A 12,026-nucleotide genomic window follows, 5' to 3' on the forward strand; every position below is an offset into this window, starting at 1 on the left:
TGAAGAATGTCATGGCAAAACGTCGATATGTTCTAATTACAGCGCTGTTAATGAGAACATTTCTCATATCAGAGCATTCATCATGTTTAGCATAGACACACTGAAATCATCTATCCACACAGAGTCTGAAAATTTTTTACTCATCTCTAGTTAGATGCCACAGAAGGTAGTGTCTGGCAATACAAGGTAAGTCACACCATCTGGAAATAATTAATACTTTTTTTAAAAAAATCAAGCACTTCTAGGAATTTGCACAGTCTGTTGCTAAAGAAAATTACGTATTTATTTTCTTTTAAAAATGAACTGAAATACAACTTTAGGAAAGATCTGTTCATTACATTTAGATACATAGTTCGAGACTGACTTATTTCCAAAGTGTTCCTTCACAGAGAGTTATATCCACATGCACCTTAAATGTTTTCTATGTTCCCCACCATATTACATCTCATCACAATATTTATAATAAAAAGGCTAACCTGTAAATTCTTTAGACGTTGACATTTATTATGAATACCTGCAATGTATAAGAAACCCTGAATAGTAATTTGATTGCACCGAGACAGATGTAGGCTGGTAAAATAATAAGGCACAGTACTATGTATAGGGAACACGGGTTATTCTTTTAGCAACACAGACTTACTGACCTAGTTAGCCTGTCTGCAAGAACTGTATTTGGATTAAAGTCACTGCACCCTCTGAGTACAGGGACAATGTTCACCTATCCAAGACTGCTCTGATGACCCAAGGATTTTACATGTTACGGTGGGAGTTAAAAAACTGTAAGATATCCGTGGAGTTTTAGAACACATAAGGGCTCTTTTATGGGAAGTGTGAAATGTATACATTCCCCCAAACCCTTATCAAGTTAATTAAAAAAAAAAAAATCAAGTAGTATCTGTGATAAGCACTAAGTATAAAAACATTATGTCCAATTTTCAAAAGTGTCAAGTACCCACAGCTCCAAGTGCTCAACACATGCAAAAGCTACAGGTTTTTTCATTAAAGTCTTTCAGCACAGTTTGTTTTGAATCTCAGCTGGGTACTACAGATAAGTACCGCAGATCTTTCCATATTATTTAGGCTCTCCACTTCCACAACAGTATTAAACTTTGGCAAGCAAGGGATTTGTATCAATCATTTCAGCAGAGATCTCTGGGTGCAGAATCAGCCTTTTGCTTGTATGGCTAGGATTAGTAAGACATTGCTGAGATCATCATGTATATGTTTCACAGCCAAAACAGCTATTAGTGTTAAACAAGAGAAAAACAGAAGAGCTGTAGTCTGCAGTGAATATCCCTTTAAAAAGGACCCTAGGTTTATTTCAGAGGTAGTTTTAAAGAGCATGGCCATTGCAAAGAACCTCTACTGTTAAATTGCTGCTTAAAAGTTTTCAACTGCGCGAAAGCCCTAACAGGTCACAACGATTGTAAGCAATTTCAGATGGAGCGACGCACTCACTCTTCCACAAAAGTCACCTTAAAGCTTTCCAGTTAGTCTGCCGTGGATTCTTAGGTCCCCAGACAACTAGAGTTCCTATTCAAGCTGGATGGGAAGGACAAAAAACTCTAGCAAAGAGTATCTGTTGTACGCAGAAGATCTCTAGAATCAGGTCACTGTTGTGAAACAAGCTTCTCATTCAGCAGCTGGCATTAGTAAGACCAAACCAGCAAAGGACTAAACGCAGCCTGGGTGGGTGTTTGCCTGTGGCACCACGTTCTGCAGGGAAGAAGCATACTTCACTGTCCCACTGAGACAAATAAGAACAAGTTTCTCCCTGCAACTTGGACAGGCAGATAACATTTGGACCCCAGTGTAAAAGCAAGGTGTATCTGTCAGATGTGATGCTCATGCCTTGTCATTCGTTTATATAAAAATATTGCTAAACCAAACAGCTAAAAATGCAGACAATAAACAGAGCATGTTATTTACAATACAGAGACTAGCAGTGTAGTAAAACAGAAGGAATGTTATAAGAAACATTTTAAAACAAGTTTGGGTGACTTTTATAAATACGATGTCTGTTTTGCTGTAAACCCAAGTAATTTGCATTTGTTTTGTGCTACCTTCCTAGAAGAATGTGATTGAAGTTCAGTGGAACCTCACTAGTCCTGGCAGATTAACAAACTTGCAAAGCAAAGAGTTACTGCAAAAATAAAAGCAGTTCTGTTAATCTATTTAGACAAGTTAAGTTTAGCTTTATACTACTAACCAGTATCACAACTAATGAAAATGATGGACTTCTGGCAATTTCAGACCTCACTAGTGTTTAGCTTTCCAAAAAACGAAGTGTGACTTTGGGATTTGACTGCATCTCGCTGAACACAGCCACTGTGATCGCGACCACCCGTTATAGATGACATCGTCCAATGACGCAGCCCGTGGTCCAACCCTCCACACGTGGCTGTGGGCAACTCCTATGCTAATTCACAGGGAACTCGACAACTTAAGTGCTTACAGGGACAATTCCTCAGCCCAGATATGATATTTATTAGCTCACTTGGAGGGCTCTCCCAGTTTGGGAATACCATGTCACACTATTTGCTGAAAGAAAACATTTTATAAAAAAGAAAATAGGGCTTAGTAATCGCAAACAAGACCAAAAGATTCTCAGCTGCGTTCCCTGGGTTACAAAGAAGTCCTTTTCAATATAGCAAAAATCTGCTGAGGCTGCTTCCTTTTCCATCTCACCTATTATGGCTGTATGGACAAGAGCCCCAAATTATTAGCAAGACAGTTAACTATGCACTTCATTCTAAAATGTAGTAGTCCCAAGTAAATAAGACCCAATCTTAAACATACACAACTTTTAACAGGCACCTTGTGCAGTCAGGTCACGCTGAACACATTTTCTAGATAAAAAACAATGTTCTTGCCAGCTAATTACTTTATCTGCAGCTTTACAGCACCAGCCTTAAGTGAGATTACAGTCTGTACACCAGAGGCTCTTACATTAGAAGTTACCTCATAGTAACCAGTTCCCAGAAGTCACAGGAGAATGTTTATTCTACATTTGGCAGTTTATAGATGAAAGTGGTTTAGAACCAAGATACTGCTCTGTGTACCTATGAGAAGACCTGTTTGTACAGCTCCTAGCACACCAACACTCCACTGTCTTCTGCCAGGCTCCAGACACTACCATCACTTTACGGACTCTATATTAAAGTGCTTTTCTATGCATCTTTCCCTAACAACCTATTGCTTCTGAAAGGTTCCTTTCTCCTTGCTCACCAGGTGTATTTTGCAAAAAAATGTATAAAGAGAAGAGGAGGAAGAAGAATGTTTCTGGCTTCTGAAAATGTGCCACATCTATTAGAGATTCTACGAAAATCGATGGTGTCTTCTGCCACTTCCCCCCAAAATCCACTTCCCTGATTCTCCATTCAAATAAAACTCCACTCAGCCGAGCAAAATAAAAAAATAAAACCAGTCATGCATCATTACGAAGTGAACTATGAACATACCATACACGCTGGTATTATTTGTAGCTGAATGGATAAAGGCTAGACTGTTATTTTAATGTTATTACTAAGCTTATTGAATTTACACTTATAAAACAAAAGTACTCAGAAAAGCTACATACACGAGAACCTCAGTTTAAACAACAGTCCTGGAAAGTTTGGAGCTTTGGCTCTGTCTTTTTTGACTTTTTATACAGGCCTCCACCCAGCATTTCGCCAGTGCTGTAATTAAATAGAGCAGAAGAGAAAATGCAGCCCCATCTTCTCAGAGGGAGGGTCTTGTATTGAACATGTGGTCACCTTATCTTAAAATTCACCCTGGTCATTCCTTTGTTTGTATACTGAGAGCCTCCTTGTTTTAACATTAAAAAGCTGCTACAGAGAAACTCATTATATTTAAATCCTTCTGTTCATAAAAGCTCTAAATTGTATTTGAAACTGTGTTCAGGCACCTGGCAAGAGATCAGATGTTTTTGTAAATGGACTCGGGCCATGCGGCTGCAAGAAGTAACAACCCAAACGAGTTGTGCTGTTGTCGTTACAGGTCACACCACCTTTTCATGTTCTTGGAAGATAAAGGAAGAGGAAATACAAGCTCATATGTTTCAAGAATGAGAAAACATAGGCATCTCTCTCTCAAAGACCTGAAGGAATACAATTAGAAATAAAGCAATTCTTCCCGTAATGTATTTTGATTTGGATCCACCAGTTCTTGCACCTTATCAGTCTTTTCTGATAGTTCACAGATTATACTTAGATCTCAGAACATGCTTCCAATTATTAAGCGTGCCCTCCCCGCACCCATTTTCCAGTTACAGTCCTGGGCCTCAAAAACTTTGACTTGTCTGATAGGGGTGGCATGTTTGCTTTTTATTAAAGAGCTCCATGCAATCAATGGAATTCACTCTACACACAAAAAAAGAAATATTTAAAATGACCAGAATCTCAGATGCATATAAAACAGCTCTTTAAGTTCAATATTTTTGTTTTGGAAACAACATGGGAAAACAAACACACACACACCTGGCAGAACTGATGTTTTAAATGAGCTCCAAAGAAACATATAATTGATTCATTAGCCCTGAACAAACTGGCCTACACTTGCGATGGACCAGTCATGATCCTGAATTCCCCTACCAGCTTTCCATAGACTTTTAAGGGAAACAGAAAGTGTACAGAAGTTAGTAGTTCTATTTAGATATATCCTGTGTTTCGTGGCATTTCTATGCTCCTTTGGGAAAAAAACCCCAACTATTCAGATGATAAAATTTCAACACCAAATTCCTCTGGTGTCTACATCCCATGGTATTTTTAAAAACCTCAGTCAGGATAGATAAGGGAAAAGCAGCGCAGAGAAGCAGAATTCTTCAAACATAAGTTAGCAATTTGCAAGTAAGTTCCTAATGCATTACATTAACACATTTGTGCTTTTGACAATAGATGTAAAATTCTCCCCAGAATAAAAAGAGTTCAGTTGGAGGTTAACTGAAAATATGTATTTTAAATCCATTTCCCTTGCTGTCTTAAGCAAAAGAATGTGTTAAACCGTCCTGATAAGAAACAGTTTGGTTTCTAAAACAGCATTATTAAATAGCACGCCTGCCAAACTGTCATCTTACTCAACAGCTGAGCTGACCTACCCAGTAATGTAATATGCACCACATTGTGAGTGAAACAATTAGATAAAAGTTAGCCCTTTAAATGTGTACATTTTGACTGAACTTTTTATATTCAAGATTTAGCCTCTAATAAAAAGTAAATCCATTAAAAACCTCTGCATTTAACTTCCTTACACATTATTAACAAACAATTAAAATACAAGGTATGTATTCTGGAAATACATAATTCTCTATTAGCTAACCAGCTTGGGTAGCACAGTACATAGAGGTATACTGCCATTGGAGTCAGATGTTAAATTAGCCCTCAGCTTGTTCGCTACTCCAACTACAGGAGGCAACTTGGAACTTATTCCTGTGAAAGAACTTGTATAGCTAGAAATCCGTTTATTGGAGGTTTTATCAGTGCTGGGTGGTTTGGGCGTTCGTTTACAAATCCAAGGGTGCCTTAAAGCTTGACTCGGAGTCATGCGTGCGGAAGGATCCCAGCTGAGACATTCTTTTAAGAACTCTATAAACAAGGGATCGTCGCAGCCTTTCAGTGCCGTCACCCAGTCTTTGTTCCCTGGAGCTCCTCGTATTTTACCCCGGCGCGATCGACTGCCAATAAGGGTCACTCTTCCATCTGCATGTGTAGTTACAGTGCAGTAGCGAGGATGACCCTTAGAGTTGATGAAGTTCTTGGCTCGCTTGGATTGATCCAAAAGCTTCTGAGGTGGCATTCCAAGAAGTTCCATCATACAAGCCAGTTGGTCTCCCTCATCCTCCCCAGGAAAAAGAGGGTATCCAGTCAATAGCTCCACCAGAATACAGCCAAAACTCCACATGTCTATGGGCATCCCATAGCGACTTCCCAGAATTACCTCTGGCGCCCGATAAAATCGAGACTGAATATATGTGTAGACTCTTTGGTGCTCAAAACAGCTGGACCCAAAATCTATAACCTTGATTCCACTCCTCCCTTGCTGTTTTAGGAGGATATTTTCTGGCTTCAAGTCACAGTGTATGATTTTGTTTCTATAAAGGGCATCCAAACACTGCAGAATAGAGTGAGCAAACTTGCGTACCAGTTGGATACTGAAGCCCTGAAACTTATTTCTTTTAATCAGCTCATATAGGTTCATACTCAAGAGTTCAAAGGTCATACAGATGTGGTTCCGAAAGGTGAAGCTTTCCAGCATGTGAATAACATTCATACTGCCAGTTTTGTCTTGCTTCTTCAGATGCTCCAGAATCCGGATTTCTTCTGCTGCTTGGCGATGGAACCTCTTTTCATTGCGAACCATCTTTAAGGCTAAGTGTTGGTGGAGTTTGTGATCATAGACTTTAGCAACTTGTCCAAAACTGCCCTTGCCAATGATTTTGAGTACTTCATACCGGTAAGCAAGATGGTCATGGGGGACGTGAATGTAGCTGCCTTGGTCATCATCATAACCTCCATTGTTGGGACCACCAATTACTCCTTGCCTCTTTTTTGCAGCTGGACCCACAAAGTAAATTTCAGAAAAATTAAATATCTCTTGCTGCTCATAAGCAGATAACTGATGTTTGTACTGTTTGACAGCTTGCTCTGGAGCTTGGGAAATAGCTTTATGTGCTTTTGAGGAACTACTACCACCTTTAGAAGTGTTTATACTCTCTATACTTTTATCTTTTGTCAGGGAAGGAAGAGATCTTTCTGAACCAGTAATTCCTGCAGACTGAAGAGTGCTACTCCTTCTGTTGCCGCAGTCTTCAAACAATTGCTCCACCTTGACCTGACTTCCGGTCAGAGGGTGATCCTTCATTCCAAGTTTGTTGCTAGAAACCTAGAGATGGAAGGGGAGAAAAAAAAAATAATAAAAAAAAAGCTTTACTTTATCTTTTAAAGCAAAGACTGAGAATAAAATCAATACCACGTTAAACAAAAACAGTAACGTCAACAGGTTTTGCATTTCTATTAGGAACAAATATAAAATGCTGGACCTAAACTAACTCAAGTTACAAGGGCAGTTATAGAAGGGTACACAAAGAGAATGCAACTTACTGAAACAAGTACTTTTAAGTCCATAAAGGGTAAACCTGAGAGAGTTAAACACTCAAACAAGGACACAATACCTATCTCTACTAGTATTCACATAGTCAGCAAACAGCCGGGGGAACAGCTATGTTTAGCTTTAAACGTGGGTGCAGCAAACACAACCAACGACAGATGCAACTTGCACCTGTCTAAAACATGCAACATCACATGAATGTGCAGAGAAGTGTCAGGAATATTGCAAAGACAAGTGTGCCAAAGGAAGACAAAGAAACAACAGCAGGTGACATAAGGCTGGTGTAACCAAGCTGAATGAGGAGCAAAAGGATGACAGAGCAAGACAAGAGAAACCATACTTTAAAAAAAAAAAGCTTTTTCTTTGAAGGGGAAAATACCACCATAGCCACAACTCCCTTTGAAATCATGATAGCTGCACAACTATCTTAAGACAGACTTGGAAGCTCTGAATAATCGAGAATATGTCTTACTCCAACTTAGTTGACAGTAGTCTCTAACCACTGCCTCTTACTGCCTTATGTTAAAATATTTACATCTGAAATGAATGCATAGCAGGTGAGAAAAGCACTGTGAAATTTTTCAAGCTTGTCGTTTTTACAATTTAGTAAACACTGAACTCCCTGGAGTTCAGTTCAGTTCCTTACTAGAACAGCAGTTATTCCCCTTTTCTACTCACTGACGCTCCATGCTGATAGACAGCAGAGAGGTGTTGCCTTATCCTGTGCAACACTGAAGAAGCCACGACTAGAGTAGCAACATCTGTTTTCCATTTTGTCCTTTAATCTAAAAATAAAGATTTGAGACACATGCCAAACCAAATCCCTGAAAACCAAAATAACTACACAGGAATCAAACAAAAAATAGAAATAAACCTGCAGATCCACAGCAATACGACCAAATTCCTTTTTAGTTACATACAATCCAATATCTCGGCACAGTCCGTAAAGAAGGGAAGTGAATGTTCTTGCCAAAAACAACTACACACATCTCTCTTAAGAGTCTGTTGGTGCTGCCTTGAAATGTTAGCTCTTGCTCACAAGCCCCCAAAAATGGGCATTTCCTGCAGAAGCCAGTCCTTATCAGTGGTGACTAGGGGCCATCGAATATATCCTACTAAGTTCCGCTACTCTGCATCCTATCAACCCCAAAATACAGTGTACTGTAAGAGACACGCCTTTCCAGAAAGTCTTAAATAAAAATACAAAGCCCAACCCTGGTAACTTAGAAGAAACGCCTTTTTCTTGGAGTCTGGCTGAACCTCTGAGATAAGAATAGCATATTTTCAGAACTGGCTAAAAGACTATTCAGTCCAACAGACTCAAACAGTAAGTTTACAAATAAATAGAGAACATTATGCACCGAACAAGGTTCACACTTGTTTGTTTTCTGAAGTTTTCCGGGGAAGTGGGGGCAGGAGAGAGGGGGAAAACCAAAACAAAACAAGCCTGTCCTTCTACAGTAAAAGTCTTATTTTCACCTTTGCAATCAAAACTTGATATTGTTCCTACGTGGGTTTCAATTGGATGCGCAACAGAAGCAGCTTTTTATCACTGTGATTCAGAACAGACACAACTGCACCTCTGCAGCCAGCCACCCTGACGCAGAACATTGCCACAGCAGTTTGTACTAGCAGGGCTCTGTTGAGCAGCCTTCTCTAGCTGGATGAATGAATTACAGGACCAAGACTTCAAAACCTGCTACTGTATTGCAGAAATGCTACTTATTACATCAATTTCTTTCAAGTATTTGATTTCCAAAAACAGTGTTAACAGTCTGAATGTCATCAACTGTAGCAAAATGATGAAGTGTGAAAGCCTTGCAAACAGTGCTAAATCTAAATATTCTCTATTCAGGAGCAATAGCCATCTCTGCTAGCGCTGCTGTTTGTAGCAACATTTTGTACCTTTGAATCCCCAAATAAACAAGGAATTCATTATTCCATTTATCCTGGAACTATTTCTTAATGAAGAAAATACGGCTTTGGATCTCAAATGCGACTCAACAGTCATTCAGTAGTAAAGGACTACATTTTCATTCTTAGAGGACTACCAAAATAATTTGCCACATGATGATGAGACACAAATATAGATCAATCTTAACTTGAACTCAGAAGAGTTATGCTTCAAGTCAGATGACTTCTGGGTATCATCAGCGTTCTTTCAACAGCTTGCTTTCACAAATCACAGGCTGCACAGGTTTTGTTTTATTGATAAAATGCTATTAGCAGCCAAGAAATTAGACTGACAACACAAGTGGCACCCTGTTGAAGATTTTCACATCCTTACAAAACCTCATTCTAATTGAGAAGGAAACAGTCCAGTTCCTACACAATTGGTTTTGCAAAAGCATGTCAGTTATTTTCTGAATACTGCATTAAACAAACTGAATTAAACGCAAGTATTCTCAAAGCAGAAATACTTATGTTCTCTTATAGCCAAGATAAAAAGAACAGACAGCTGCAGACATCAGAACTCTTCAATTCTCATGTAACTTTACACTGTAATACAAAAATCTTGCAAGAAGGAAACCAAATATCACTTAATTCCAGATACTTTCCCATTAAAATTGAGCATCATTATTTTCATCCTTGCATGCTTCATCTCAGTTCCTGCTTGCAAGATACCACTGAGGTTGTATTTTTTGATGTGTCATCATGGCAAAATAGGCATTTCATAATCCTTAATCTTGCCTTAAGAAGTTAACAGGCTTGATGGACAAAACGCAGACGAAGAATAAGATACACCAGTGAAACAAAATATTCATAAAGTTATACTTGTATTTAACTGGATAGTTGCATTCTTCTGGTTTCTGTTCAGTTATGAACAACTGAAGTTACACTATGACATAAACACTGCAGTTTAAAAGTTCCCATGTCCAGGCAAAAAAAATCCAAGCCACTACTCTTCAAACTCAACAAATCTCTAACTTTCTTCTACTCTCCCTCAATATTGCCAAAAAGGGAAAACACAGACCCATGCTACTGAGTTTGCTCAGTGAATGGCACAGACCAAATTAATTACTAATATGTATTACAATAAATTCCCGCAAGGTGATGATTTTCAAATGCATCTTACTTGGTGAAATGCCTATTTTCACTTTTCAGAGAGTGGGGTTTTTTAAGCTCAAGCTCCTTCACTTCTGCCAGGATTCAACAAGAGCCAAAACACATTTAAAAACCATATAAAGGTCAGATCACTGTACAGCTAAACATGACCACTACTGCTCAGTTGAATCAATTTAAGGGAAGATCTCATAACTTCACATCTGCTGAGGAAACACAGCCCTTACGAAGAAGCACATTAACACCTTCAGTCTATAAAGAGCTATTTCGCTAGCAAAGGAAGTGGCAGATAATGCCAAAGTTTTCAGAGGAGAAAGATACTTTTGTAAGATGCTTGGCAGCCACGCATACCCACACTGCTCCTTCTGCTGTTCGTAAGTACTTATCTCTTGGAATTTTCATGAGGGAAACTAAAATGGAAACGTGCAAGAGGTAAAGCAAAGCATGTGTGGATTTACATACTTATTGACATACGAGGTGACATGACAGAACACTTCAAGCTTTTGTAAAATAACTTTCTTGATTAAAACATGAGCTGAGGATACTAAGATAGGATTTCTGAGGCTGCCTAGCAAGTTCTACACTGAACAGAATACCACATCATTTTTATGCTTAGTAAAAGCAATAATGTTAATAAGTTACTACAAAGCTGCAACATCCCACTTTTTTAATTTATTCTTTGTAGGGAGATGTCCAACTCCCTAGTAGTTCCCACTGCCACACAACACAAGGTGAGGACCCAGACGACTTCAAAATACTCACATTAGATCTTCCAAGGGAAGGAAGTCCTGCAGGGCTGTGTTCTTCATTTGTAGACTCTTGGTACCTAATCTGATCTATCCTCATATAGGAGTCATATAATCCATCTCCAAACCTGGCTGGAAACATCCCATATGCAAACCAGTTAGTCACAACAATTCATGTTGATACAGACAGACAAACGCTGCAATGTATCTCATTTTGCACATTTTAGTCTGCAAGATCATCAGTTCTTGTTCATTTATTAAGTGATCTTTAGAATCTAACTAAATTTGAGTACCACAACAAAGCGCGAAGCTCTTGGGAAATCTTAGTTTGTGATGCTTTTCTTTTAATTTAGAGCTTCTCTTTTTTTAATCAACTTCTGCACTGCAAATATATCCTTCAGAAACATTAACCAACACACTCCCCGTTTTCCCTTAAGTAGGATAATCCCGAACTAGCCTCATGGAGAACGACAACAGAAAACGAGCATACACTTAAATACTTGATAGGACTATCCTTTAAAGTAGGTTATCCTTTAAAAATGATACGTGGGAATTACCGTTAGCAGATTTGCTGCAAGGGGGTGGAAAGGGGGGTGGGTGGGGGGGTGGTCGGTTTGCACTGTAACTGTTGGCAAACACCGTTAAAGAACCGAGAACTGCAACGTGTAACGCGACCGACCCCGCACCGGGAGCTCGGCCGGTTTGCGAACGCCAGAAACCGGGAAGAGGCGGGGGGGGGGAATCTTCCCTCCGCCCTCGGGCCCTCCCCGAGGCCTCGGCACCGCTCCCCGCGGGACCCCTGCGGCTGCCGCCGGGTCGTACCGGGGAGGGCCCCGGCGGCCACCTCAGCCCTCTCCCTCCCGTCCAGGCCCCACCGACCGCCTCACCTGCCCCCAGGGACGCCTCCGGCTTCCTGCCCAGCAGCATCGTGGCGGGGGGAGGGCGGTCCCCATCCCCCGCCGGGCTCCGCACCGCCGTCCGCCGCCGCCGCCTCCCACCCGCGTTCCGCCGTCCAGCGCTGCCGCGGCGGGCGGCGAAGGCTCTCCTCAGGCTGCGGCCGCCCGCCCGCCACTGGCCCGGCCGTTGCCACGGTAACGTCGTCCGTCCCGC

At 40.4% G+C, this 12,026-nt stretch overlaps 1 protein-coding gene across 4 annotated transcripts; it reads right to left on the reverse strand.

The window, feature by feature from the left end:
- Window positions 1-259: 259 nt before the first annotated feature.
- Window positions 260-11,956, reverse strand: DYRK3 (dual specificity tyrosine phosphorylation regulated kinase 3). 4 transcript variants are annotated; one of them, XM_049832411.1, is made up of 3 exons: window positions 11,804-11,956; window positions 10,933-11,044; window positions 260-6,882 (listed from the first exon to the last, which is right to left on the reverse strand). In XM_049832411.1, exons 2-3 carry the CDS (start codon window positions 11,014-11,016, stop codon window positions 5,311-5,313), a joined length of 1,656 nt encoding a protein of 551 aa, XP_049688368.1. In that variant the 5' UTR covers window positions 11,017-11,044; window positions 11,804-11,956; the 3' UTR covers window positions 260-5,310. The 4 variants fall into 4 exon arrangements, with proteins under 4 accessions (XP_049688368.1, XP_049688364.1, XP_049688366.1 ...); XM_049832407.1 differs by having other exon boundaries at window positions 10,933-11,048; window positions 11,804-11,945; XM_049832409.1 differs by lacking the exons at window positions 10,933-11,044; window positions 11,804-11,956 and adding an exon at window positions 8,028-8,280.
- Window positions 11,957-12,026: the final 70 nt, after the last annotated feature.

This window comes from Accipiter gentilis, chromosome 29, assembly GCF_929443795.1.
Source record: "Accipiter gentilis chromosome 29, bAccGen1.1, whole genome shotgun sequence".
NCBI classification, from domain to species: domain Eukaryota; kingdom Metazoa; phylum Chordata; class Aves; order Accipitriformes; family Accipitridae; genus Astur; species Astur gentilis.

What these genes read in the sequence shown, in the direction of transcription:
- DYRK3 (XM_049832407.1), bottom strand. Translation starts at nt 11,843, where the DNA reads ATGCTGCTGGGCAGGAAGCCGGAGGCGTCCCTGGGGGCAG. An exon ending in GGAGGCGTCCCTGGGGGCAG is followed by an intron (nt 11,049 to 11,803) that starts GTGAGGCGGTCG and finishes GGATGTTTCCAG; the next exon opens with CCAGGTTTGGAGATGGATTA. An exon ending in CTTCCCTTGGAAGATCTAAT is followed by an intron (nt 6,883 to 10,932) that starts GTGAGTATTTTG and finishes TTCCATCTCTAG; the next exon opens with GTTTCTAGCAACAAACTTGG.